This window comes from Cavia porcellus, unplaced genomic scaffold (assembly GCF_034190915.1).
Source record: "Cavia porcellus strain 051 isolate PalLab524CR breed Dunkin Hartley unplaced genomic scaffold, mCavPor4.1 scaffold_20, whole genome shotgun sequence".
Taxonomy (NCBI): domain Eukaryota; kingdom Metazoa; phylum Chordata; class Mammalia; order Rodentia; family Caviidae; genus Cavia; species Cavia porcellus.
Genome location: NW_026947503.1, coordinates 58,419,277 through 58,446,301, shown reverse-complemented (window position 1 = coordinate 58,446,301; position 27,025 = coordinate 58,419,277). Strand labels below are relative to the sequence as shown.

The following is a 27,025-nucleotide window of genomic DNA, read 5'->3' as shown; positions in this document are numbered from 1 at the left end:
CTTTTGGAAGTGTTATCCATTCTTAAATTTATGTTGTAATTGCCATTTTATGTATTTTGTTCTAAAGGAGTAAATAACTTACATTAGATTTTAATTGTCACACAAGATAATCTGCCACTATGTAAAATTTTATCACACTTTTTCTTACTCTTGAGTGTTCCTTAACTTTTTGAGTAGATACTGTTGAAATTAAACCTTAAAGATCCTATGAAGCCAGTCATGTTATGATTATATTCTTTTCTTTTTTTCTCCTACAGTGTTTCTTTTTTATATCATTTTCATTCTCTTTTGAGTCTGTTCTCAAAATAGTGATTATTTCCTTCTCAAAATACCAAAAAACTACACATTCGAGAATTGAAATAATTGGACTTCTTTTTGTTTTTAAGGAATGATTTATTTATTTTAGAGTATGTTTTCACTAGATTTCATAAGTTTCTTTTGATTGTAATTTTCTAAAGGAAATAAAAGTAACAAATATAAGTATTGTAAATATAAAATACTATGAATTTGATTTTCAGTGCAATGCGTGTTTTACTCTCAAAATTACCAAGACCATGGATTGTGGATGAGAAGAAAGATGATGGTTATACTGCCTTGCATCTGGCTGCCCTTAATAACCATGTGGAAGTGGCTGAACTGTTAGTGCACCAGGTAGGGAAAACAGTTCAATAATTTTGGAATATTTATATTCATTAATTTAATTCTCCATCAAATGCCTATTAATGTGTTACAATAAAACCCATGGTAATTACATGGTAATGACAATTTGAATGTAACGCACGTTATGTCTTCTGCCTGTATTGATCAACTTTCCTGTTGCTGCAACAAAGTACCTGGCACTCATAGCTAGAGGAGGAGAGGTTTAATTTTGGCTCAAGGTTTAAGAGGGTTTAGTCCATGAATACTGGCTCCAGGGCAAAAATGGCTTGGCAGAAGGGTTGAGGGGAGGAAAGCTGCTCAGCTCATGGCAGCCAGGAAGCAGAGCAGAAAAACAGCCTCAAAGAGGAAGGGGCCAGGGACCCAAGGTGACACCTCTATGACTTAGCCAGTGTGCTGTACTAATCCAGGGGAGAGGGTTCCCAAGCCAGTAAAGTTGTCAGTTAAGTTTAACCCTCATCCTGTGTCATACTGCTTCTTCAGTGGAGAGCTGGGAGGGAAGGTCAGTGTGTATGTGTGTGTGTGTGTGTGTGTGTGTGTGTGTGTGTGTGAGGGCAGATGCCTCATTTCTTAGCATTCCTTCTGCACTGGCTTCTTGGGTTGGGTTGATGACTTCCGCATCAGCTAACAGAGATTTCCCAGAATTTCAGAAGTTATTGTAAACATAGCAGTCAGCTGACCACAGGACAAGGAACTATCCCTGGTAATATCTTGGCATGGCCGGTGCCACCACCTCCCACCCCGTTAGACTACAGACCGCAGCCAGGATTAGGGAAGATGTTTGCCACTACTGGCTGTGGGGAAGCTTTTGAATGCCTAAAGGGAGCACAGGTCATAAAGATGCGCTGACGTTACCAGAGAATCATCTGGTGGTACAGAGCAATTTAGTAAGTTGTGTGGTATGTGTAACTAAGTACCAGGTTATCAGATACACATTCCCAAAGTACAGAAATTTAAAGAAATAGTTTATGAACTAAACTACCTTTTCCCCTGCCATTTTAATCCTTTCCTATTAAAGTTACTGCTCTTCGTTAATTATGAAAATGCCTTTTATTCAAGTCTAAATGTCTGGACTTACGGAGAGGTGGTGGTGGTGATGGGGTGTTTAGCTCAGCAGCACAAGCACCAGCCTGGCAAGTGCGAGGTTTTGAGTTTGATTCCTGGTACTCTTCTCCCTCCCAAATAAATGTCTGGACTTACCTGGGCACCACACTGCGTTGGGTATTGTTGCTTTATACTAAATTTGAAATCAGATGCAGTCAACCTCTTCCTGTTTTTCTTTTTCCTCAGAATTACTTTACTAAATCTATATCTTCTGTATTTCTGTACACGTTTTAGAATGAGCTTATTGGTTTCTGTTAAAAAGTGTGTTGGAAATTTGCTCTTCCACATTAGATTTAGCCGTAGGTTGCTTTTGTTGGGATGCTTTTGTAAATTGTATTGTTTTACAATTTCAATTTCCAGTTGTATATTGCTAGTATATGTAAATACAGTCTTTTTTATATTTTGTCCATGTACCATGTAACTTTGCTTAAACTCGGTAGATTTATTACAGATTTCTTAACATATTCAATATAGATAATGTTGCAGGTCAAAAGAATAAAAAATGCAGGTAGGATTACACATGATCAGTTATGTATTTATTTATTTATTTATTAAAAATACTATCGGTGGTCAGGGATTTAGCTCAGTGACTTAAGTGCCTGCCTGGCAAATGCGAGGTCGTGAGTTCCATCCCCAGTACCACAAAATAAATAAATAAATAAGATAATAATAATAATAAATAAATAAAAATACTATGTGCATGCTATGCAAGCGCTTTATCTCTGAGCTGTTTCCCCAGTCCTTTTTTGAGACATAGTCTTGCTAAGTTTCCTAGGCTGGCCATAAGCATGAGATTCTCCTGTCTCAGCTTCCAGAGTGACCAAAATTAGAGACATGTACCACTTAGCACAGTTTATGAATGAATAAATGTTTACTGTTTTTATAAAAGTATATCTTTTGAATCTTTAGCTCTTTTCTTAATTTTGTGTACTTTTATTATCCTAGATAGTGTGCCAGGCAGTTTGACATTACTTTTCCTAGTCCTCAGATAAGCCCTATGGAATAGAACTGAGGAAATGGGTGGGAAGTGGTGCAAAGCTTTCCTTTTCTGAGTCGCCTTGCTTTGAGTGGTAGAGCATGAAGCAAGGTTCCTTGGCGCCCGATTTAGTTCCTTGACTCCTCAGGCCCGCCCTGCCCTGTGCCCGGGCGCCAGCTGCTCTCTGCTCATCCTCAGCTCTCCTAGGATCTTAGGGAGGAATTCCTGGTCTCCTTTTCCTAACTGCTTTTATGTACTAATGAAACATCACCTTTTTCTCAGATCAGGAAGTTTCTTTTCCTTGAATAAGGAACTGAATTATGCAACAGAGGGAGTCAACTTACCAGGTCATTAAAGTAAAATAAGGCCAGTATGAAAGTCCAGTATTAAAAAAAATAAGGCCGGTAAGAAAATCCAGGAGGATTGCTGTAATATTTGCAGTTCAAAGAAGTGAATCACCATTACTTTAAAGTGGGGTTTGAAAGAGAGTTGTGTTTGCGCTCATACTGTGTCTTATCCTCGAAACATTCTTAGATGGAGTCAGCATAATAAAACAAAGGTTTTAGAATATTTGACTTTAGAAAGTTTGCTACTGTCCCCTAGCAATACCTGCTACCATGTGGGGAAAATGTTGCTGCAGCTTGGAGGAATAGAAAGTGGTTGAAGTGTCCTTCGTTACTTTTTCCTATGAATGCAGTTCTCATGTTCTTCTCTGTTGCCACAATTTAACCATTTATAAACTTTGTTCTCGTTCAGGGGAATGCAAACCTGGATATTCAGAATGTGAACCAGCAGACTGCCCTGCACCTTGCTGTTGAGCGACAGCACACCCAGATTGTCAGGGTATGGTACTGATACCACATGTTAGCTTACAGTTGTTTGTTTAACTGCACTGAGCTTTAGAACCTCTTGAAGATTGATAAAGTGTTGGATTTCCTTTTTTGTGTGTGTGTTTTTGAGACAGGATCTCGATGTGCAGTTCAGGCTAGCCTTGAGCTCACTTTGTAGCCTAGGCTGGTCTCTAACTCACAACGATCCTCCTGCCTCAGCTCCCAAGTGTTGGAATTACAGGCGTGAGCCACCACACCCAGCTTTTTTCTTTTTTCTTTTCTTTTTTTTTCAGAACAGAACAATTTAAGCAACATAGTGTTTCACGACAAGACAATCCAACTTAATAGTAGCTACCATAGGCCCGGTGTTTAAAGTGTTGGATTTCTTAAAACAAAAATGGGCTGGGCATGGAAGCACTTGCTTGTAATCCCAGCACATCCAAAGCTGAAGTAGGAGGATCGCTGTGAGTTTGAGGCCAGTTTGGGCTATGTAGTGAGAGTGTCTCAAAAAATAAAAAGTAAGAATTTAAAAACACAGGGGTCAGGGATTTAGCTCAGTGGCATAAGTGCCATCTTGGCAAGTGGGAGGTTGTGAGTTTAATCCCTGGTTCAAAAACAAAAACACATATTTTGCAAAACTTAGGATTTTAGACTAATATTTTATATTAACTGAGTGGGGTTTTAATTTCTAATAGCAGAAATCTCAATTGAGTTTCAAGTCTGTCATTTTACTGCCAGATTTGTTAATCCACAGAATATCAAATTTCTTTTTTTTTTTTTTTGGTACTTGAAGTTATGTACTGTAATGCTGGAATATATGTAGATGTCTGGTCAGGTCAGGATATGAAAAACACAATGTTGTCAATATATGAGTTGTGTGAAAATAATTGATGTTCATCAAAAACATAGTCACAAGTCTCTCCATCAAATAGAACATTTAATTCAAGAATATTTTTGTTAAAGTAATAATAACTGTGGGAGTAATAAAACCCAAAATGTGTAAATGTTATTGTAAAAAAGAGAGGAAAAGAAAGTGGTCTAAAGGACACAACTGCAAGTGTGTTTAGGTGTGTAAGATAAATGACCATATTACTAAGTTTTTGTTGGATCATTGAACTGTTTGCAGTCTCACTGTTTGAATGTCTACTTTGTATGCCTAATTTTGTAACTTGATCAACTATTTCTAAGATGACAATATGTAATCTATTAACTAGTGATTTCTTACTGTTTATTTTTTTTTGAAATTCTGTATTACTTGTACCCTTTTACTGTTTTGTTTTGTTTTTCTTTAAATTAAAAAAAAGAGTATTTTTTTTACATAGATATGGAGCATATATACACCAATAAGATTTAAATCAAATCTAGTGGACCATTCCCAACAATTAAAAAACAAATAGCAAACAAAAACTACTTTTTAGTGTTCTATCCCTCAAATGGGGAAATTTCAAAAAAGGAACCTGCAAACTAGCCTTAAAAGTGCATCCTCTCTTCATACGTGTTATGGAAGGTGAACTAGAGACTAAAAGCTTTACCTCAATGTTTGCTGCTGCAAACTCCAAAAAGGCTGAAATAAAACTTTTTTCTTAGTTTGGGAATTTCAAACAAAATAGTTGAAAGAGTGTCAGATTCAATGTTTCTGTAGGGCAGTGATTCGTAAGGTTTGCACTGAAGCCTCGGTGTCAGCTTCACCGTGAGCTTGGTGGGAACTTTCACTCCTGTACACCCTTGGATCAGCCAGCGTGGGCCCCAGGAAATCTGCTGTCTCATGTTTGAGAAGTAGGTTCAGATACTTACATTTTATGTAATCTGTTGGAACAAAGAAAAAATGTGTAATTTGCTAAGACAAGACCATATACTTGGGATTGGTTTCTATAGATAACATTTTTTCTAAAGTTCTTTGATGGTATGTATTTGTAGAAAAGATTAGGAAAATTGTTAAATCACCATAAGCAAAGCATGAAATAAACTTTATATTTATTGCATAAGTTATATATATTGAAATACACGAACTATGTATTTTTCCTAGTTCAGCAAACACTCCCACATTTATTGTTGTTTGAAATCCCTTTGCTAAAATTCATTTATCTTCCATGGTATTTAGCAATTTTTTTTTTTTGTCTTTTTCACATTTATCGGTACCAGGGATTGAACTCACGACTGCCTGCTTGCAAGGCAGATGCTTATGCCGCTGAGCTAAACCTCCAGCCCCACTTCCATGGTATTTAGACATTCCTTGTGAACTGCACTTTTGGAGAAAATTGACCAGAGAATGGAATCAATAATTTCTGCTTATTTGTTGTTTAGCTAATCGAAGAATTTTCAACATTGTGATTTGGTCCTAGTAGGAGATCTTAACATATTTCATCTGAAAGTGAAATGAGGGGGAAAAATGCTAAGTTTCCCTATTGTCATCTCAATGTAGATTTTTTTTTTTTTTTTTTTTTTTTTGGTGCTAGGGATCAAACTCATGACTTCACCCTTGCCAGGCAGGCGCTTGTGCTGTTAAGCTAAGCCCCCAGCCCATCTTAATGTAGATAAATTAAGCAGTGTACTGATTCTCACTTCTTTCTTTAGCTCTAGTTCCGTGTATTTGAGTTACAGAACACTTGCCTCTTTGTGAGGAGCCCCAGGGCTGTAGCATGGTAGGTAGCAGAGACGCCAGCGTCATTGGCTGGAATGGCCAGTCCCACAAAAAGGCCCAGGGCACGCTCACCATTCCTCGAGATAATGGTGTAGTTTCTAGTGGATATGCGTGCTTTACCAAAATGAGATCTGTTTCTCCCTTAGCTTTTAGTCCGTGCTGGTGCCAAGCTGGATATTCAGGATAAGGATGGAGACACGCCCCTGCATGAAGCTCTGCGGCATCATACATTATCTCAGCTGCGTCAGCTGCAAGACATGCAAGATGTGGGGAAGGTCGATGCTGCCTGGGAGCCATCGAAAAACACAGTGAGTAAAGTGAGCCTTAACCTGGACAGGTATAGCTTCTCTTAAAGCAAGACTTTCTATTTACTGCTATTCTGATCTGTACTGGGAAGAATACTTTATCACAGCTACACACTTGGAATTTCAGTTTATAAACAAAATACTAATCAGTACTAAAAATATTATTCCACAGTCTTACCAAAAATTGTTGAGTTCTTTCTTTTAACTTTAGCCGTTCATATAGGTATGATACCGTATCATATGGTTTGAATTTACATTTTCCTAACAATACTTTCGTTTGTTTGTCACTGCATACACTAGATGAAGTATCTATTCAATTTTTTTTTTATTTTGTTGAAGTCTTTGTTTTCATCTTTTTAATTTTTTGTTTTCATTACTGGGGGATTGAACTCAGGGCCTTCATATATACTAGGCAAATGTTATACCACAGCGACGGTATTTCTTATTGTTTTGGGATTTTTGTTTTATTTTAATTTTTTGTTTTTTTGAGACAAAAGGGTTTCACTGTGCAGTTCAGGCTGGCCTTGAACTTACTTTGTGGCCCACGCTGGCCTTGAATTTGCATGAATCCTCCTGCCTCAGCCTGCCAGGTGCTGGGATTACAAGTGTGCACCACCATACCCAGTGATTTTATTGTTTCAGGTGAGCTCTGTCTGTCTATATATGCATACTGGTTACACAGATTAATGAGTTTCATTGTTGCAGATTTGTATGTGCTATAACATACTTTGATCACACCACTCCCACCTCCTCTTGCTCCACTTTCCCTGCTGTTTTCAGTGTACATAATAGATGTTGATTAGACCCATCCCACTTGTTACTGACCTTTCACCTCCCCGCTTATTCCATTCCTCTTCCCTATTACCTTGTCACTTTGTTGAGATTCCATGTATTAGGCATAGGATACCAGACATACTAAACATGCTGTTTGTTGGAACCTGGCTTATTGTGAGCAACACAGTGATCTCTGGATCCACCCATTTTCCTACAGAAGACAGAATCTCTGGCTGAACAATACCCAGCGTGTGTGTGAACCACGTTTTCTTTATCCATTCTCGTTGCCAGGCATTTTGACTGCTGTAACTGTGTGCAGTGCATGTGAGTGCGGGTGTGCCTGGAAAGTGCTGTCTTTAATTGTTTCAGGTGCATACTGAGGAGTGGTACAGCTAGGTCAAATTGTAGCTCTAGTTTTAGTTTTTTAAAAGACCTCCATACTGATTTCCTCAGATTATACTAATTTATCTTCTATCAGCATCCTTGCTGGCATTTAACATTTTGTATTATTTGTTTTGAGCAGGGTCTTGCTATGTAGTTCAGGCCAGGTCTTGAGTTCACTGTGTAGTCCAGACTGGAGTCAAACTCAAAGTGATCCTCATGCCTAAGCCTCCTGAGTACAGGGATTACAGGTGGGTGCCACCGCACCGCACCAACTATGTAGTTTTGATTCGTATTTCCCTAATGGCTAAAGATATTGACCTTGGTTTTTCATATACTTATTCACCATTTGTATATTACTGCTACTTTTGAGATATGTTCAGTTCATCTGCCCATTTATTGATTGAGCTATTTAACGTTTTGGTGCTTTTTGCATACTTTATATATCTTGGATATTTATCCTCTATGGGAAGAGTAGCTGGGAAAGATTCTCTCCCATTTTGTAGGCTGCCTCTGCACTCTGGTATAACCCTTGCTGTGAAAAAATTTAATTTGATGTTGTCCCATTTGTTGGTTATTGTTACGATACTATTACCTGTCCTTTTGGAGCCCTATTCAGGGAGTCTTTGCCTGTGCCTATGGCTTCAAGTATTTTCTTTTTCGTTTAGCAGTTTCAAAGTGTCAGGTCTTATATTTAGGTCTTTGATTCACTTTGAATTATTTTTTTTTTGCAAGGTAAGAGAGAGGGGTCTAGTTTCAGTCTGATGGGTACCCAGTTTTCCCAGTGCCACTTGTTTCACGAGCTGCCTTTTCTCCAGTGTGGTGTTTTTGCTTTTTCCAGAATCAAATGAGTATGGCTGGTGAGTTTGTTTCTATTCCTCTATTCTGCTCCAGGGGTCTAGTGTCTATTTTCATGCCAATGCTGTGCTGTTTTTGTTACTGTGACTTTGTGGTAATGTGAAATGCAATATTGTGATGCCTGTAGCCTTGCTCTTTTTGCTTAGGATTGCTTTGTGAAAGTTGGCATTGGTATTTTCATTGACATTGCATTGAGTCTGTAGATCACTTTTGTGAATGTGACCATTTTGGCAGTATTAATTCTGCCAGTCTGTGCTCATGGTAGTCTTTCTGCCTTCTGTTGTGTACTTCAATTTCTTTCTTCTGTGTTCTGAAATTTTTGTCTTACAGATGTTTTACTTCCTTGGTTAGATTGTTCCCTAGGTATTTGTTTTTGGAAGTTTTTGGAAGGTATTGTGAATGAAATTGTTTTCCTGAATTCTTTGTCAGCTAGTTCATTATTGGTGTATGGAACAATCATTGATTTTTTTTTTTTTTTTTTTTTTAGTGTTGACTTTATGTACGGCTACTTTGTTGAAGTCATTTATTCACTAAAAGTCTTTCCATAGGTCTTCTAAGGATGAGATCATTAACCTATAAGCAAGGGTTATTTTACTTCTGCCTCTGGTAATTGCTCTAGCTAAGACTTTAAGAACTCTGTTGAATAGAAGTGGTGCGAGTAGGTATCCTTGCCTTGTTCCTGATTTTAGAGAAAAAGCATTCAGTTTTCCCTATTGAGAATGATGCTGGCTTTGGGTTTGTCGTATGTGTCCATTACTGTATTGAGAAGTGACCCATCAACACCTGGTTTCTTCAGAGCTTTCAGAGTGAAGGGATGTTGGATTTCATCAAAGGCTTTTTCTGCCTTAGTTGAGATCGTCATGTGATATTTTTATTCGGATCCTCCTAAGTGGTGTATTGTGTTTATTGATTTACGTATGTTGAACTATCCTTTCATCCCTGGAGTGAAACCAGTTGGATAATGGTGTAAAATCTTTTTAACATGTTGTTAAGTTCAGTTTGCGAGTGCTTTCTTACGGACTTTTGTATGCATGTTCATGGAGGATGTTGGCCTATAGTTTTCCTCTGTTTTTTGTTATCATTGAAAATTTTTGTCCCTGGTGACTGAACTCAAGAGGTATAGTGCTAAGCTACATCCTTAGTCCTGAATTTGATTCCCAGTTTAAGGAAAAAAAAAAAAAAAACAAAGAAAAAAGAAATGATAGCCTTGTTCATAGTGTTCCCAAATGCTTTCCAAGTGCGAGGTGTTTAGTAGACATTCTGTGGTCGAAGGCACTAGGGAGGCCTCGCCCTCCGAGTGGTGCAGATGCATGGCTGAGTGACTGCTTGAGATGAGTCTGCATGTGTTTTCTCTGGGTAGAGGGCAGTCCAGACTGACGGCTTCTCCCTTCCTGCCTTCTCCATAAACATGAGCTTCACTCTTCCAAGAAGGCTCTGAGATGACCCTTTGTTTGATCCAGGTTTCCCCAAGGTGCTTTTGGCTCTAAATGGGTCTCAAACCAGGTTGATACTGCATCTGATGACAGCCATTTTGCTGCTAGATTCTTGAGGTATATGTCTCATGTGGCAGGAGGCCAGGGTTTGGCTGGCTTTCCTGTCTCAGCCTTTGCTTCCTGTGACAGTGTTTTGTTTTTTTAACATGGAGTCTCTGTGTTGTGTAGGCAGGACTCAAACTCTCAGTCCTCCTGCTTTGAGCCTCCTAAATAGCAAGAGTTACAGGGATGTGCCACCAATGCCACCAAGCCCATCTTTTGACAATGTTTTTGGAAGAACAGAATTTTTTTTTCTTTTTTTTTTTTGAGGCAGGGTCTCACTGTGAAGTACAGGCTAGGCTGGCTTTGAACTCATTTATATAGCCCAGGCTGGCCTCGAACTCAAGGTGATCTTCCTGCCTCAGCCTCTTGAGTGCTAGAATAGAGCCAGACAGAGCAACCCTGGATCCATCTGCCTTTGCAGCTGGAGTGAATCAGTTCTCACGCTGCATGCCTGAGGAGACTGAGGGAAGGGAAAGAGGAGTGGGAGTAGGGCGTAAACACGTAAGCGCCCACGTAATCAGGATCGTAGTATCGAGTGTCTAGGGAGTGTGTTGCTAGCAGGTTCCACAGGAACAGTCACAACACTTCTCCTTTGGTTTCAGCTGATAATGGGGCTGGGCACCCAGGGGGCGGAGAAGAAGAGTGCAGCATCGATTGCCTGTTTCTTGGCTGCCAATGGCGCTGACCTCAGCATTCGCAATAAGAAGGGTCAGTCACCGCTTGATCTCTGTCCTGATCCAAGTCTCTGCAAAGCGCTGGCGAAGTGTCACAAGGAGAAAGTCAGGTCTGTATTTATTATCATAAAGCTTGATACTCTGTGCGCAAGATATCATGTGGTTGCATTGTAGGGGAGCTCACTACCTGACAATCTTTGGCTTTGTAGAGGTTTTTGAGACAGGGTCTCGCTGTATAGCCCAGGCTGGCCTAGGACTCGATGCACTCCTCCTGCCCCTGCCTCCTGAGTGCTGGGATGACAGTTTTGTGCACCCAGCCAGCTTAGTTCCTGTATCTTTGTGTGGGCTTTTTTTCCTTGAAAAATTCCCCCCAGGCACAAGTCTCACATTCATGTTGTGCAGCCCTTGCCATCATGTGTGTATCTCTATGGATAGTGAGTTCCCCAAAACTTGCCTAAGCTTGTCTCAGCTTCTGGGGGCTTTATGCTAGAGGACCTTCTCCTAAGAAAAGTTCTACTAGGAAAGTTACTGCGGTTAATGTCTTACACATTGAAAGTGTTCTGCCCGGTGACAGGGTGTATCTTACACGAAGTGTAATGATTCAGCATCTCACATAGAGCCTGGTAGCTGCTCCCAGAATATCAGTAAAGGGTTGAAAGAACAAGTGAGTCTGTTTAGTGTGCAGTTTTTTCTAAAGACGGGCATTCATATCTGTCTTTTTTCTGAAAGTAAAAAAGTGATTTTATTATATATGACATAAGTAATTTTCCTATGTGAGCTATCATGGACCTACAGAAAGGTAGACATCTACTTTCTTACCCACAGAGCACTCTTACTTTATACACCCAGTGGGGCCGTAGCTAGCCTTGGGCCTTTGTGTTCTCTCGCCCCTCTTACAACTCACGCGTGTGATGAAATGGTGGCTCTTTGAAATCTGCACACAGCTATGGTTACAATGAGAGTAAGATGCAAGGCACATACATTTCTTTTAATCTTGCCTCAAGGAGCAAAAAGTCCTATTGTAGAAAGACTTAGATTCAAGGTACTGTTGTACTATTACAATTACTGCAGTAGTGATGGGGAGTCCAGCATGGAACCTCTGCATCAGAGTTTCTGAAGCTCGTTGTAGGAACAAGTCTATTCCTTTTCTTTAGCTGTAATTAGTTATAAGTATTTATACATAGGTACTTCTGTGCCTTGTGTTTATATTGTGTTTCTATAATGCATGTTCCTTAAGGATATACTCAGTGATATGTCCAGAGAGGTTCATGTTCTGTCGTTGGTTAATTAACTAGCATGGCTGCTGGTTGGGATTCTGTTTTATTCCTACGCTTTTGATGAAGATCTGTCCAGTAGAGCTGTCTGATACAGATACGCAAGATGTGGGAGAGAGAGACGCTACCTGAGAGCCACACACACAATAACAGTGTGTTTGTAGAGATGGGGCAGGTCTGGAGTTCAGGTTTGTTTATGTTAAATTATTACTAGTGTCTTTCACTTCTTTAGTAGAGGAGTCACCCTTTTCTGCTGAGTGAGGATGATTCAGTTTGAAGGTTAAATAAAAGTAGATAGGAAGATGCAGAAACATGTATATGAATAAAAATATAATTTACAGGGTCCTCACATAAGGATGGTAACACTTAATTTTTTAAATAACCAGAGTTGTTTTTATGTATACTAATAATACGCTAGATGATTTTTGGAACGTTTGTATTAGTAAACTTTGTTACAGAAACCTTTTGGTGGGCTTGATTTGAGGCGTTTTCTCTTAGTGGTCAGGTGGGTTCTCGGAGCCCGTCTATGATCAGCAATGACTCTGAAACCCTGGAGGAGTGCATGGTGTGCTCAGATATGAAGAGGGACACGCTCTTCGGCCCGTGTGGACACATCGCGACCTGTTCTTTGTGTTCTCCACGAGTCAAGAAGTGCCTCATCTGTAAAGAACAAGTTCAGTCTAGGACAAAGGTGATGAATCTCCTACTCTACATAGTATTTTGTGACGTTCTTGGAGGCTATCATTATAAATTAAGATTATATGGTATCATTTAATTTTGTTCCAAATAATGATTTTTAAATATAGGAATATAAAATTTATATATCTATTAAGTGATCATTTTGGAATTTCTGAACTTCATTACTGCTCTCATTGTACTTATTTTTCCCTGTTCATTACTGAAATTTAATGATACTGTTGTTAACTTGCAGAAAACTTTTTACTGCTGTTTCCTTTTTATATTTTTGCATAGTAGTTTCAAATAAATTATCTACTGTTTTCTGTTAAAGACTTCTATAACCTTTAGGTATATTTTAATTTTATTTTGTATTATATGAAATTTTCTGTAAAATATAAGAACATGCCCGCCCACACAACAGAATTGCTGTGCATACCCTCTGGTTATAAAGAAATAGTGACCCCAAGTGGCTAAAAGGTAATGATCATTGTCATTGAAGGAAACCTGTAAGAATAGCATTTAAACCAGGCCTATTAACACATAGTGGTAATCCCAGCCCTCGGCAGGCTGAGGCACGAGGATCACTGAGTTCAAAGCTGCCCTGAATGAGACTACTTGTGGCTGTGTGTGAGGAGGGAGCACAGTGGATGGAGGAGAGGAGTGAAGCTGGGCGGGGAGGTGGGGCACGGTGGGAAGGGGACCAAAGCCAGGGTTGTTCTAGCTACAGCGCAGAACTCGGGGCTGGTGAGGTTGGGGAGGGCAGGAAACGATGGCTGGCCTGGGAGATGTGTGCCCTCAGCCATCAGTGAGGAGGGAGAGTCCAGAGTGCTGGGCTCCGGCCAGCGTGGAGCCTGACTGTGCCCTGGAAAAGGGGGCTTTTCTCAGGCTGACTTCCGCAGCCGGAGGTAACAGAAAAGTTCTTGGACTTTGGTGAGCCAGTTCATCTGGCTAGATTTTTATTACTGTTGTAAATCTACCTCCTCTTAGTCATTTGTGTGTTCTTTTGTTCCTTATCCTTTTAGTTCCTTTCCAAAGCCATTTTAAAAAAGAAGTTGAAGTCTAGCCCCATGTCGCTGGTCTCGGAGGAGGTTTCTGTACTGTTCTTTAGGACAGGCAGGGAATCCATGCAGCAGTGGTCTTGTTAAGCCAGGGTACCTGAGGATGTAGATGGGAAATCAAGTGGCGCGGAGCCTGGAGGCCGTGCCTGGATGGCTCCCGAGGAGGAGGAGGAAGAGGAGGAGAAGGAGGAAGAGGAGGAGAAGGAGGAAGAGGAAGGCGGCGCCCGCCTCCGCTGTGCACTCACTGTCTCCCCTCTGTCCGCAGATCGAGGAGTGTGTGGTGTGCTCTGACAAGAAAGCAGCTGTACTTTTTCAGCCCTGTGGACACATGTGTGCTTGCGAGAGTAAGTCGTCTTTCTGCAAGTTCCTCCTTGTGATTATCAGAATGGGAAGTGAAACAAAAAGTACACGTGTGAGGGGTTTCGCTTGTTTTGTCTTCTGCACAACTCAGATCAACTGTCCAGGGCCTGGTCCCTCCCTTTGCTCTGTGAGCGTGACAGCTCTATCGCTTTCTGCTCCTGCATGTACTGTGTTCTTGGATTTTTATTTCAGTTGTATTTTTTATCTCTTTTCACACTTAGAAGAAATATAATTCCAAAAAGGAGGATGGAAACATGTAATACAGCCTTTTCTACATGGAAACTGGTACATCTTCCTTGTTTTGCATCTTAATATTGTTTATCCTGTGTACTTGTCCCACCCCAAACATCTCACAGCATCATTTGAAGCCATGATTTCTGGTTTTCCATGAACTGTTATGTCAAGAGGATTTATAAAAATCTTTCCTTTGTCTTTTTTTTTTTTCTTGTTTTGTTTTTTGAGACAGGATCTCACTATGTAGTACAGGCTGGCCTAGAACTCACTTTGTAGCCCAGGCTGGCTTCAACCTCACAGCAGTCCTCCTGCTTCAGCCTCCCAAGTGCTGATACACAAATGTGTGCATCTCACCAGACAAATATCTTTCCTTTGTAAGGATAGTATTGAAGTTGAGATGTTTTTAGACATTTTTTTTTTCAGTACTGGGAATTGAACTCAGGATCTTACGCTTGCCAGGGCAGGTGCTTGAGCGCTGAGCTGTGTCCCTGCAGCCTTTGCTTTTTCTGTCTCCTTCATCTTTCTCACTTTCTCACACTGATATTCTCTCTTTTCCTTTGCTTTTTTTCATTTTTGTCAATGAAAGATTTTAAACAAATTGAACAGTTACACCTAATATAAATGGACCCAATGTAAGTACAGTGTTTCGTGTTACAGAGTAGTTCAGCTGTCTGACTAGAGACACGATTGCATGTTTGTTTAATCTCTTTGGCATAGATTTACTGTAAGCCTTGGTAGCCCCTGTCCCGCTCTGATAGGTAGTTGATTAAAAAGCCAGGGTTTTTGACTATGACATTCTCCCTCAGGTAACTGTTTCTGTTTGCCAGAAACTGGTATAATGTCAAGGGAGCACGAAGAGAAAGAGCTCTGTCTTAAGGCAAACAGCTCTGGTTGCGTAGGTATCCATAGGTCGGAGGCTGACAGACCTTCTATAGAGGCCAAGAAGTAACTATTGAGGGTCTGTAGTAACCGCTCGCCTCGGTCCAAGCACTCAGTTCCCACCCCGGGCCAGGCTAATGCTGCATCCCTTTCCCAAAAAGTCTCTGAGAGGAGTTTGGTGCGGTGCCTGGCTCACACAGCGTCGATGCTGGAGCCACGCAGAGGGAGCGGCTAGGCGGGCGAGGAAGGGAGGAGAGCACAGCCCTTCTGAAGGGCTGAAGGAGAACTGGTAGAAACAGTGAATAACTGAACTTAAAATAGGCGCAGGAGTATTTTAAATAATTGTTGTATATTACATGTTGAGACAATCCTTAATTTAAGAAAAATCTCTGCCCCCAAATTGATGACAAATCCCAGATCAGCCTCAGTGTCTCCCTACTGCGCCTTGGCAGTGCGGTGACCAAGCATCTGGCCTTAGGGTCCCGCCTGGGCTCCGGGCACTCAGATGTGCTCCGGCTGTGTAGCTGTCAGCCTGGCCCCGGCTGCCTGCACCCGCACTGGGGCCTGTTAGGGTTAGGGTAGGGGGGCCGCGTGATCGCCGTGCCTGTCCTCCTGTGCCAGTGAACCACAAAGGGGAAGACCCAGTTTCAAGGCCGAGATATGGAGTAGGTTTTCATATTAAAGGCTAATGCTAGAGAATGTATCGGCTGCTCTTTTATAGTTAATCAACAAAATCACACTTTACTAAACAGTGATTTTTACTACACAGGCTTGGTGTTAGCAGTTTGTGAGAGAGAGCTCTGCCTCGTTACTTGGGGGAGTGAGAAAGCATTCTCCTGAATACCATGTGTAGCCTTGTCACATTATTATAGAAAGATAGTTTATTATAGAAAGATCATGCAAGGATGTTGGTGTTTTCCTGAACTGCTGCCTGGAAGAGGTTGTCTCCAAGGACTTGCCTTGCATTGCACCACTGCGATAGAAGAGAAGTGGATTAGAAAACGTCGTGTTTTCCCAGGCGCTCCACTCTCAAGGCTCCTCGGGAGAACACTGGTTCTCAGGGTGACCGCTCTCTCATCTGGCCTGGGGGTTGTGTACTGGTGTGGCGGTTTAGGGTTTGTCCCGTGCGCGGGTCGAGCTCTGGGCACCGGCAGGGGAGAGAAAGGCAGCCCCGCGCCTGTATTCTGGCTCACGCGGGGCTGTGGTGCGTTTGCAGACTGCGCCAGCCTGATGAAGAAGTGTGTGCAGTGCCGGGCCGTGGTGGAGCGCAGGGCGCCCTTCATCCTGTGCTGCGGCGGGAAGGGTGCAGAGGACACTGGCGACGAGCTCGGTGAGCGGCTGCTTGTTTTGTCTTCTTGTTGAGAACTGCATGAAAGTAACTGCGGTTACTGTTGCCGTGAAAGACCTGATGTGTAAACTCAGACTAAGTGAAATAATGGTGGTTTTCTGGCACCTTTGTCACAGTGTAAGAACCTGAAACTTTATTTTTCTAGCTTGTGGTATGATTGCAGAACTCAGAGCACTGGTCTTTAGAGGAACCTCCATGTATGATGTGAAGAATACTGTAGGTCATGGGGCTTTGGTATGTTTTTTTGCTTTGGTACTGAGGTTGGAACCAAGGGGCACATGGTAAATAAACGTTCTCAGCTCTTTTACGAGAACTTAACTTGGAGACAAAAATCTCCCTTGGTTGCCCCGGCTGGCCCCCAATTTGTGACCCTCTTACTTTAACCTCCTGCGTAGCTGGAATGGCCAGTGTGCTCCACCGTGCTTGGTTGGTTTTCAAAAAAAAAAAACAAAAAAACAAAAAAATGCTTTCTTTAAGATGTAGTTTGGGGGCCAGGGATTTAACTCAGCACCTGACTGGCAAGCTCGAGATTGTGAGTTTGATCCTGGTACCAAAAAACCAAAAAGATGAAATAGGGTGTCCCTCCTCCCTTTCCTCCAAACGCTTCACTGTTGAGTTGCCCGGGCTAGACCTGAACCTGTGATTCCGTGCCACTGCACCTGGCATTGTGTGTGTCTGTGTGTGTGGTGCTGGGATCAAATCCAGGGGCCTCATGCATCCTAAGCACATTCAGCTCCCACTGGTTTGGCCCCAGCCCAGTTGAGTGTACCTTGAGGAAGGACTTCCTCTTACAGATTACTTTTGTCAGTTTACCGAAGTGTTACCCTGACTTCTTTTGTTTGCAAGTTCATTTAAGTAGTTCGTATTTTGTGGAATAGTAATTATTCGGGACAGAGTATCTGTAGATAAGTTAAATTATAACAGTGGATAAGTGGAAGAATGACCAATAATACTGTTTACCTTGACCATGACCTTTATTTTTAGTTTTAATTTTTCTGTAAAACTTGGGATTGAGCCTAGGTCCTTGCTTGTGCTAGATGAGTCCTCTACCCCAACCCTTCAGGTTTCCAACAGTGAAACTAGGGATAATTTTTGTCTTTATAGTAGATATTGGCTAGATGGTTTCTTTGATTTCTTTGTTCGTAGACGTGCTGTATGAATAAATGAGAAACATTATTGTACCTGTTTCTTTCCAAAGCTTTTGTCTTTTTCACCAAAAGAGCAGCAAATTCCAGGGAAAAATTGAAATGAAAGACCAAGACTAAGGAATGTGAAATCAGCAGTTACCTTCCATTTTGTGCACTATTAATGACAATCTTTAAATCTCAGATAATAACAAGAAGAAGAACATTTGGGCATAAAGAAAGGCTAGGTCTTGCCTATCTTCATAAAAATTACACAAGGTATTAATTAGCACCACCAGAACTCTGTGCTGCCTACTTCCTTGGGTTCCTTTGAAATAGGAGCAGAGAAAGCACAAAATGCAGCAAGCAGTGCATTGGAAAGGCTGTGTGTGTGTGGGGGGGGTTTGTCCAGCTGGGTTTAATGTAACTAGAAATTAGTGTGCAAAGCTGTGTCTTTGGACGGTTATGATGAAGGAATGTATTGTGAATATCACTGTATCTGTTGTCTTGATAGTCTTTTAATAATATAGTAATAATTTTAGAAATACACTTATTATGTCAAAACAGTAATAACTAAAAAAAGTCTGTGTCTGTATTTTAGCAAGTGGGAATATTCCAGTGTTACAAAAGGACAAGGATAATACCAATGTCAACGCAGATGTGCAGAAGTTACAGCAGCAGCTACAGGACATTAAGGAACAGGTAATGATTTTGTCATGTGAAACAGTGATTCTCAGAATGACAGTCCTTTGCTCTGAAACGAGTGATATTTTCTCTAGTAAACGTGGGTTACAGTAGTGTATCACTTGTAGTATTTGAATATTTGCGAAGAGTGATAACAGGACTAGGAGATTTAATCAGATACTTTCCCAAATAGAAAATAGAAATGACCAGTAGCCATGAACTAATGTTGAGCCACGTTAGTGAAAGTCCCAGCATGCAGCCTTTGCACACCTGTGAGGTGAGGGCAGGCCTCAGAACTGTTGGTGTTGCTTGGGAAAGATATTCAGAGTGAGACATTAAATGTAAATATGTTTAGTGAATAAATCTGACTTCCTCGAGTGTTTTCACAGGGGTGTAGCTGACACACTGCTAGTTTTCTGAGTGTGTTTGATTCGTGCTTGCTGGTCTGTGCCAAAGTAGCCTGGGTTTAGCTCAAAGCCCTGAGCAGGCTGGCAGGGCAGGGTGGCACAGTGCTCAGAGGCCGGTGGGGCCTGCGCTGAGGGAGATTTAGACCCCAGTGTCCTCGGTGTAAAGTGGCTGTGGTCTGGGACAGAGACTGGACAGTGTGGAACATTGACTGCCGGTGCTGGCTGTGTAGCTGTGCTGTCCCCACCCCGCCACACGGTGCCCATCCATTGTCTTTGTGGTCACAGGTTTTGCTTTCTGTAGGGCTTATTTCATGTAGTGCCTTTTATATTACCGTGAAAGAACAAATCCTTTTTCTGGTTTGGAGGGATGGCATTTTAACTATTTAAAATGTTTGAAAACTATTTTCAGAAAGAAACAAAACACTTGACTACAAGAAGGATAAAAAATAATGATGTATATAAAAAAGAAAATTAATGATGTGACAGTTGTCGTGTGTTACATTTTCAAAATACAAAATGTCTCTGCATTGACTGCTGTGTCACCTCCCATGACAGACGATGTGCCCTGTGTGTCTGGACCGGCTGAAGAACATGATCTTCCTCTGCGGCCACGGGACCTGCCAGCTCTGTGGAGACCGCATGAGTGAATGTCCCATTTGTCGCAAGGCTATTGAGCGGAGGATTCTTCTATACTGAGAAGCGGAGTGTTTTGTTAGCCAGAGTGTGTGGCTGTGACTGTTAGCTTCTAAGCAAGTTGAGAGTTGTAATGAATTAATTTCTAACGTCATAGTTCATTTTCTAAAGGGTGAGACTGTAAATGTACCAGAACAAAATATCTCTACAAAAAAGTGTTTGGCATAGAAATATTGTGGTTTTTTTATTTGTTTGTAGGGGGGAAAGGTGTATTTTTCTTTTAAATTTGAAACATTGTGTAATTTACTTTTGGCTTCAAAAAGGGAAATCCTTTGAGGAGATCCTTTTATGTAGATTCTTACTGCATTTTTTCCTATAGGTTATAAATTTGTCAGACCTCAAAACATATAATTGCACATGATCAGTTATCCTTCAGCTGATTGTGATTTGACACAGTGAAGTGATGTGGGTGCCCTGAACACTCCTGCATCAAATGAAAGGGCAGTCACACTGCTGTGTTGTCACATAATTAAATGACAAGTTTTGGTACAGGTCATGCACAGGGAAGAGAATATTGAAGGAAAGTTTCTATTTTAAAGATAACAAGAAGTTAGCTAAATGTTTGTTTTCAAATTCTGATGACTTTGTATTTAGCTTATTTAATGTGTATCAAATGACTAGTTTCAAAATGACTGATACAAACAGGAAAAACTAAGCAATCACAGTGGAGAACTGAAGGGAGTAAAAACAGTGAACGGAGACCTGTTCCCCACCAGTAGTCACATCTTACATTAATGCACACACTGCTTGGATCAGCCACCCTTTAGGAAACCTGCGGAAGGTGTCCTTGGGTGTCCAAGCCGACCCCTGGTGCGTCTGAGCAGTGCGGGGCCCTTGCCTTGGGCCTCTGGGCGCTGCTCAGCACGCAGGCAGCGGTCCCGCTCCTCTGCGTCGGCCCCTTCCCACAGGTCACGGATCTGCCTGGGCAGGGCCCAGGCTCCGTGCTGTCAGCACCCTGTAATGTAAGGACAGTCTCTCCCTGTACTGCAGGGAAGATACCGGTCGGCTGCCAGCAGGGCCCGGGGTTTTGTGAATTATCTCACAGGGATGGTTATAGAGAAGTAGCCTGCTTCCCTCTAGTCTCTGGTCTTTGGCAGAGGGGCACCCTGTGACTGGAGAGCATCTGATCATTTTCTCTTCTTCAGTGGAGTTACCTTTTGTGACAGGGTAAATGGACACCTAACTAGGAATTTTTGAGTTTCTTGCTGCTAGATTGTTTTTTAAAAAATCATCTGTTTATAATAGTGTCTACTACATACTGTGTATAAATTCACTCCTAACTAGAAAGATTTCTCTTGTAGTTTTTATCCCCTTTTAAAATCTGGCTAGCTTTTATTTCAGTTTTTCTGAAATGAAAACACTACAATACGTCACCATGCGTGGTGGCACATGCTTGTAATCCTAGCACTTGAGAGACTGAGACTGGAAAATCCTCTGAGTTTGAGGCCAGCCTGGACTATATAGTGAGTTCAAGCCCAAACTGAATTATATAGGGAGGCCTGTCCAAAAAAACCAAAATCATGTCTAAGCATAGCACTGTGTTTCTGGCCACTTCACTGCTGTTGCCACAGTGGCGAGCTCTGGTGGCTGCTTTTCTGTTTAAGTCTCAGCAGTCCATATGTATGTCTAGCTGAGAAATTGTTACTGTTTTGAACAGTAAAATTTTCAAATTTGAAACTTTGTGTTGACTCTTCAGTTACCTAATAACAGGCCACTGAGGCTATTTTTAAATACATTTTGAAGTTATGGAAAGGTCTGATCGATGAGGTCACGTGGAGAGACGGCTGTCTTCTCCCCCAGGCCACGCCGCACACACAGCGCAGGGCAGGGCAGGGCAGGACAGGGCAGCCGGGGATGGGGACAGGGTGGGGCCACAGCTGCATTTCACTGCGGCCCTCTCTCTGGCCTTCTGAGTGCAGTGTTCAAACAGCTATTCCTAAAGGCCGCTCTGCCTTCCAGATTCCCCAGATGACAAATGTACCGTCCAGTAGAAGCCATAAAGCCACTGTAATTCTAGTGCTAAATACTCGTGGGTTTTCTGTACTGTATCATTTTGAAATTTGTTTTATGAGTAGAAAGTTTTTCTCTAGTCATGTTTCCAAGCATCTAAAATTATTTTCAGTTTGTGAGAAAGAATCCACTCTACCTCTTCCGACTTACTTGCCCGAGGTGCTTTGCCATGTAGGTGGTGCCCCCTCTCGTCGAGGGCTCTACATCCTGGCCGGAGAGCTTTTCCCCTGCCTAAGGGCATCTTTAAAAATGACCTAGACTCATTCTTGGGCTTCAGGGACTGGTACCTAACATTGGAGGAAAACAAAAAAATGAGCCTCGCAGCACCCTGCCCATGCACTGGGCAGCCTTGGTGCGCTGGCAGTCCCTTGGGACAGAGGGGGCGCCCAGGGTGGCCTTTGACGCCTGGGTCCCGTGCCCCTCGCCGCCCCCACCTCCCCTTCCGCGGGGTCCTTCCTACACATGAGGCTGACCGGCGGCGCTGTGCTGATCGCGTTGGTTCACACACTGACATTCATGCTTGTACCGTGTCCCTAGTTAGTTTTGTTGGGAGCAAGAAGCTCAAAAGAAGAGAAAGTTAGTGTAGGGATATTGTATTAGACAAGTGGTCAGTTATGCTGGGCAAACTATGATAAACTAAGCATTGCACATGGACCGGCTAGCTGTGGAGGCGGACATTAATTGGTAATATTGGAAATAGATTTCTTGGATTTGTATTTCTGATGGCTTTATTTGGAAGAGCATTTTGGCATACTGAGATGCATGCTGCTTACGATTTGTCCAGTTCCAATTTCAAAGCTTCCTCACTGTCTGCCTGGTTGTGTGTTGCCCTGGTGCTGTCCTTGTTCCATTCTGAATCCTGGATGCTTTTTGGACTTGGACTGAAGCTGATGAGCAGAGAGAGTCGGCTTGCGGTGCTGAGGCTGCAACAAGTAGGAAGCGGGAAGTCAGTGTTTGGAGTGCGGAGGAAAGCGGCCCTGTGGGGCCTGCCAGCGCGTGGGGTCTGGCTTAATACAGTTTAAGGCATAGTTTTTTTGTAAGTTACAGATTTTATTACAGCTTGCTTTTTTTAAATCCAAAAGGAAAAGCACTTATCCTCTCAAAGTGTCTAAATGTTTTATAGTAACAATTTGTGTAAACATTGAATTTTGGAATACATGTTTTTGTATTTTTGTATCATGGTAGAAAAAAACAAAATTTGCCATTTTAACTCGAAGTATACAGGTTAGTAGCGTTAGGTACATTCATGTTGTTGTGAAACATCTTGAGAACTTTATCCTGAAAACTGTATCCATTAATTCCTTACCGGTGACCAAGGGAAACCGGGCTCCTGGGCCAGTCAGCAGCTGGTGTTGGCAGGACCTGAGCCTCGGGAGCCTGCAGGCCTGGCCCGGGCTCTGGGCAGCGTTCCACCCTTTGCCTCGGTTGTCTTTAACAACGGAGTGGGTTTAAAGGTCTGCTAATCGGGGTTTATTTCAACCTAAGCCAAGACAGAGAAACACAGTTTAAATTCAGGACTAAGTTAACATTAAATTTATACTGAATTGGGAAGGTAACAGGTTGTCACCAGTGATGTGTGCCTTGTTAGAAATGTCAGTCATCATTAAATCCACTTCTCAGAGTTTCACAGCAACTTAATTTCACTTGCTTGAATATTATGATAGGAAAGCTGGCTGATATACTTGATTTTTTATGTGTGTGTGTGTGTGTGTGTGTGTGTGTGTCTCCTTGGAAGCTTAACATATAATGGTAGCAGTATTATTCATTAGTTGTACTTCTTCAGAATGCTGAATTCGCGGTAGCTGTTGGATGTGGCGTGGTGTGTGTGTGGTTTCCTGTGGTGAGGGCGTGCGGGCATCCTTTAGGCTGAGTTGCAGTGTACACCTGCTGGTGGTGGGGAAAGTACAGGAGAGAGACGGGCCCAGACAGCGGGCTGATGAAGTTACATTGTCTGTTGCTACGTTAGCATTTTCTACCTCCTTTTCTGCCAGAGTATTACGTTTTCCAGCGTGGATTCTTACTTGTGAATAAGGAGGAAGTGGGAACTACAGAGGTTAAAATTGGAAGCATTGTTGTGTTGAAAATTACAGTGCAGTGAGTACACAGAAGTGACCTGTCACATACATTTGGTGCCTGAATCCGTAGCTGGAAGTGACAATTGACATGCACAAAATACCAAGAAAGGTGATACTGCCAAATATTTTAATTTTCCTATATCCTCTTGATTTCATTTCATAAACATGGCTAGTTTCCTCCAAAATGCAAAATGGCCTTGTCAGTTTTTCTTTGCCTTGTCATTTTTAATAAAATAAACATGCCACTTTGTCTGAGGTACATGATTTCAGGAAGCTATTGAAAGTTCTGACTCAGGGCTTTTTAACAGTTTAAGCAGCTGTTAATTAGATTTTGGAAATTCCATCTGTGTAGTTCTTCAGTGCCTTGAAAGAATTACTAGGGTGGCAGCACCATTCAGACTGGGAAGTGGGCTCTCAGGCAGTGTGTCACAGTGTGTCACACACGGCCTGCGTCACACAGCCTCTGTACCGGCGACCCTGCGCTGTGCCAGGTTCATGGCATTCTTTAGGGGAGGACTTAGGTTTGCGGTTGATGCTGCTGTTTGTTTTAAACGGATTACAGTGGCCGCCACTGTCCCCAGAAGAGAGAGACTGCGTTATGCCTGTGCAGAGGCCTGGATGAGTGGCTTCTGGGCTGAGCGGCATCCAAGGAGGTCAGCTTGGGCAGCAGACTGTCTCGCGTGTAGAAGCGAAAAGCCTTTGTTCAGGTGATTCACTGTAAAAAACATACTTCAGAGGAAAGTGCGAATTGCATGTCATTCTTAATGCTGGTCTTAGAGACTAACGATAAAGTTGTTTCTAAGTTTTGTATAATTGTGTCATTCTGAATGCAATGTATTCACTGAGAGAAGTTTGCTTTGTATGTTCTCCACTGTCAGCTTTCAATGTTGGATTAAATTTAAAGTCTTATGTGTGGGTATAGTTTCTGTATGGCAAACGGTTCTTGCTTAGTAGCTTTTGTTTAAAAATGCTTAGCAAAAGCTAAGCTTTTAAAAATAGGATGCAAACATTTACCATTAATAAAAGCTCTGGTATAGTATCAGCACTTTTTTTCTGATCTTTTGGAAACTGCTCTTTGTAGTATATACATGAATTTTTATTTTGAAGGCCTCTAAAAACAAATCTCACCATATCCATGAGCGCGCCCGTCTCTAGGTCAGCGTGAGATGTCCGTGACCCTGCTTGTGAGTCCCCAGGCGTGTCAGCTCTGGGGCCTCTTAAGGACCAAAGAAGCCTTTTTGTATTTTAACACCTCCATGTTCTTTCAGACTTGGGATGTATTATGAAAATGGTCTGAGTAGGATAACTGGATAAGAAGTAAATCAAATAGGAAGATTCAACTTTTTTTTATTTTTTGGAAAAAAAAACTAACTCCCCTTCCCACCTTAGGGTTAGGTAGGCGGTTTAGGGCATTGGGTTATTTGCCTTTTAAAACCGTGGTAGTCATTGAATAGCTTGGGAGCTGTTTTATTTTTCAGGTTAACAGAAGCACTTATTTGTGAAGTTGTCAAGAGGTTGTCAGGTTCTAAGGCAAAAGAAATGTATCTTGGATGTTTAAAAGGAAAAACCTATCTAATGCAGAATTTTCCGTTCATTTGAAAAACAGCATATGTATTCAACTCTAAAACTACATTTATTTTGGATAACCTCTGTGCTTTTTGTTCTGTTGCTGTATAATTAGATATCCAATGGTGATATTTTTATTGAATTGGAACTGTACAGGTTTTTAAATAAAGCATTTTAGAAACCCGCAGTGTGTTTTCTGGGTGGCAGCCGCAAGGTCGCGCTGTGCAGCGGCCGCAGCCGCCCAGGTGCCGCCCGGGTGGCCTGAGCGAGGCCTCTCTGGTCGGGCGCAGCCGGCGGGAGCTCGCGTGTCCCTGAAGGCCTGAAAGAAGCCAGGAGCCCTGGCCGAGGAGGCCAGGCCCGAGTGTCCGCGCGGGGCCGCTCCGGGGGAGGTTAGCCCGGAGCGAGTGCGGGCCGGGCCGGGGCCGGGGCCGCCCCGCCGCACACGCCGCGGCCAAAGGACAGAGACACGGACTGGACTCCTCTCCGTCCCGCTGCCCTCCGCTCTGGCGCCCCACGGTTCTGGGCGGGCGGCCGCCGCTGCCCTCCGCTAGGGGTCAGCAGAGTCCCGCCCGCCCCGCGGGAGGCTCGCGCTCACTGCCCGCGCCCAGCCTGGCGCTCAGCTCCTCCCCGCGGGGTGCAGGGTGCCCGCGTTGGGGACGGAGCGCAGGAGCGAGCGCCCGCGGTGCCTCTGTGTGAAGTGGCGCTCTCGCCAGAAATTGCGGCGCAGCCAAGCGTGGTGGCGCCGACCCGCAATCTGAGCGCTCGGGAGGCTGAGGCAGGAGGGTCACAGGAAACCGAGAGGCCAGCCTGGGCTGTGCAGTGAGTTCAGAGGCACCCTGAGCTACTGAGACTGTTCTGAATAACAGGAAAAACAGCTCCCCGCCCTCCGCAGCACTGGGTATCTTGGTCTTTCACAGTAGCTGGGCCTCCTGGGCTGAGAAGCACCTCGGCCTGGTGTTAGCTTGCCTTTTCCTGGTGATAGGCGTACGAAGCGTTTTTCCCACACTTACCCTCCAAACTCCTTTGAGAAGTGTCTCTCGGCTGCCCTGTCCCCTTGGGATCCGCGGGGTGGCCGGTCTGTTTGCAGTCCAGGCCTCTGCTTTCCTTGCATGCCCGGGTGTGAGTCCCTCGTTGGAGGAGGTCAGACGCTGCCCGCTGCCCCTGGGGTTTGGGTCCCACCTCCCGGCAGCTCCGCGTCCTCAGGCTCCGCTGGGATGGAGTGCGGCTGGCTGCTACTCCACAGCGGGCCTGTTATAAACAAGGTGACAGACCAGGGCCCTTGGTCACCGCGGGGCGCTGGCGCTGGCGCTCCATAGGTGCGGTGAGAACCCAGCCTCTCCCGGCCGGCTCTGGGCGGCCTAGACTCCGACCTGAGTGGAGAAGGTGGCTGCTCTCCGCAGATTCTCACGGTGTCCCCTGGACTGGGCGCTGGCCAGGCCACGCCCATCACTGCAGCACATTTTCTTTCTTAGTGGACTGTTTAAAAGCCTGGTTTTTGGGGCTGGGGATTTAGCTCAGTGGCATAAGTGCCTGCTTGCAAGCAGGTAGTCGTGACTTCGATCCCTGGTACCGATAAAAACGAAAAAGACAAAAAAAAAAAAAAAAAGCCTGTTTTTTGCCAGGTGTGGTGGCGCACGCCTGTGATTCCAGCACCCAGGAGGCTGAGGCAGGAGGATCTCCTTGAGTTCCAGGCCAGCCTGGGCTACACAGCCCCAGAATTCTTTACTACTGTGTGGACTGGACCTCAGTGCTGAGCTGGCCAAGCCCTGCTATACCTCCCTTGGGAGGATACTGAGAGTTGTCGTCGGGTCCTTAGCGCAACGCTTTTACCCTGGCCGGCAGAGCCCCTGTGTCTTGGCGCACCTGAGATGGCACATGGCTCCCGGCCTCAGCCTGGGGT

The 27,025-nt window shown here is 43.2% G+C and overlaps 1 protein-coding gene across 2 annotated transcripts in view; it reads left to right on the top strand.

Annotated features, from left to right (window-relative positions):
• The window catches only part of Mib1 (MIB E3 ubiquitin protein ligase 1), a 125,335-nt gene extending 100,023 nt beyond the window's left edge, over positions 1-25,312 (top strand). The window contains exons 13-21 of one of the 2 annotated variants that reach the window (XM_063231856.1): positions 519-651; positions 3,494-3,580; positions 6,355-6,516; positions 10,664-10,845; positions 12,508-12,700; positions 14,011-14,089; positions 16,435-16,548; positions 18,292-18,392; positions 19,337-25,312. In XM_063231856.1, coding sequence (XP_063087926.1) covers positions 519-651; positions 3,494-3,580; positions 6,355-6,516; positions 10,664-10,845; positions 12,508-12,700; positions 14,011-14,089; positions 16,435-16,548; positions 18,292-18,392; positions 19,337-19,477 — 1,192 coding nt within the window. In that variant the 3' untranslated portion in view covers positions 19,478-25,312. The remainder of the gene's footprint in view (positions 1-518; positions 652-3,493; positions 3,581-6,354; positions 6,517-10,663; positions 10,846-12,507; positions 12,701-14,010; positions 14,090-16,434; positions 16,549-18,291; positions 18,393-19,336) is intronic. The other variant, XM_063231857.1, reaches the window with a different exon arrangement.
• Positions 25,313-27,025: the final 1,713 nt, after the last annotated feature.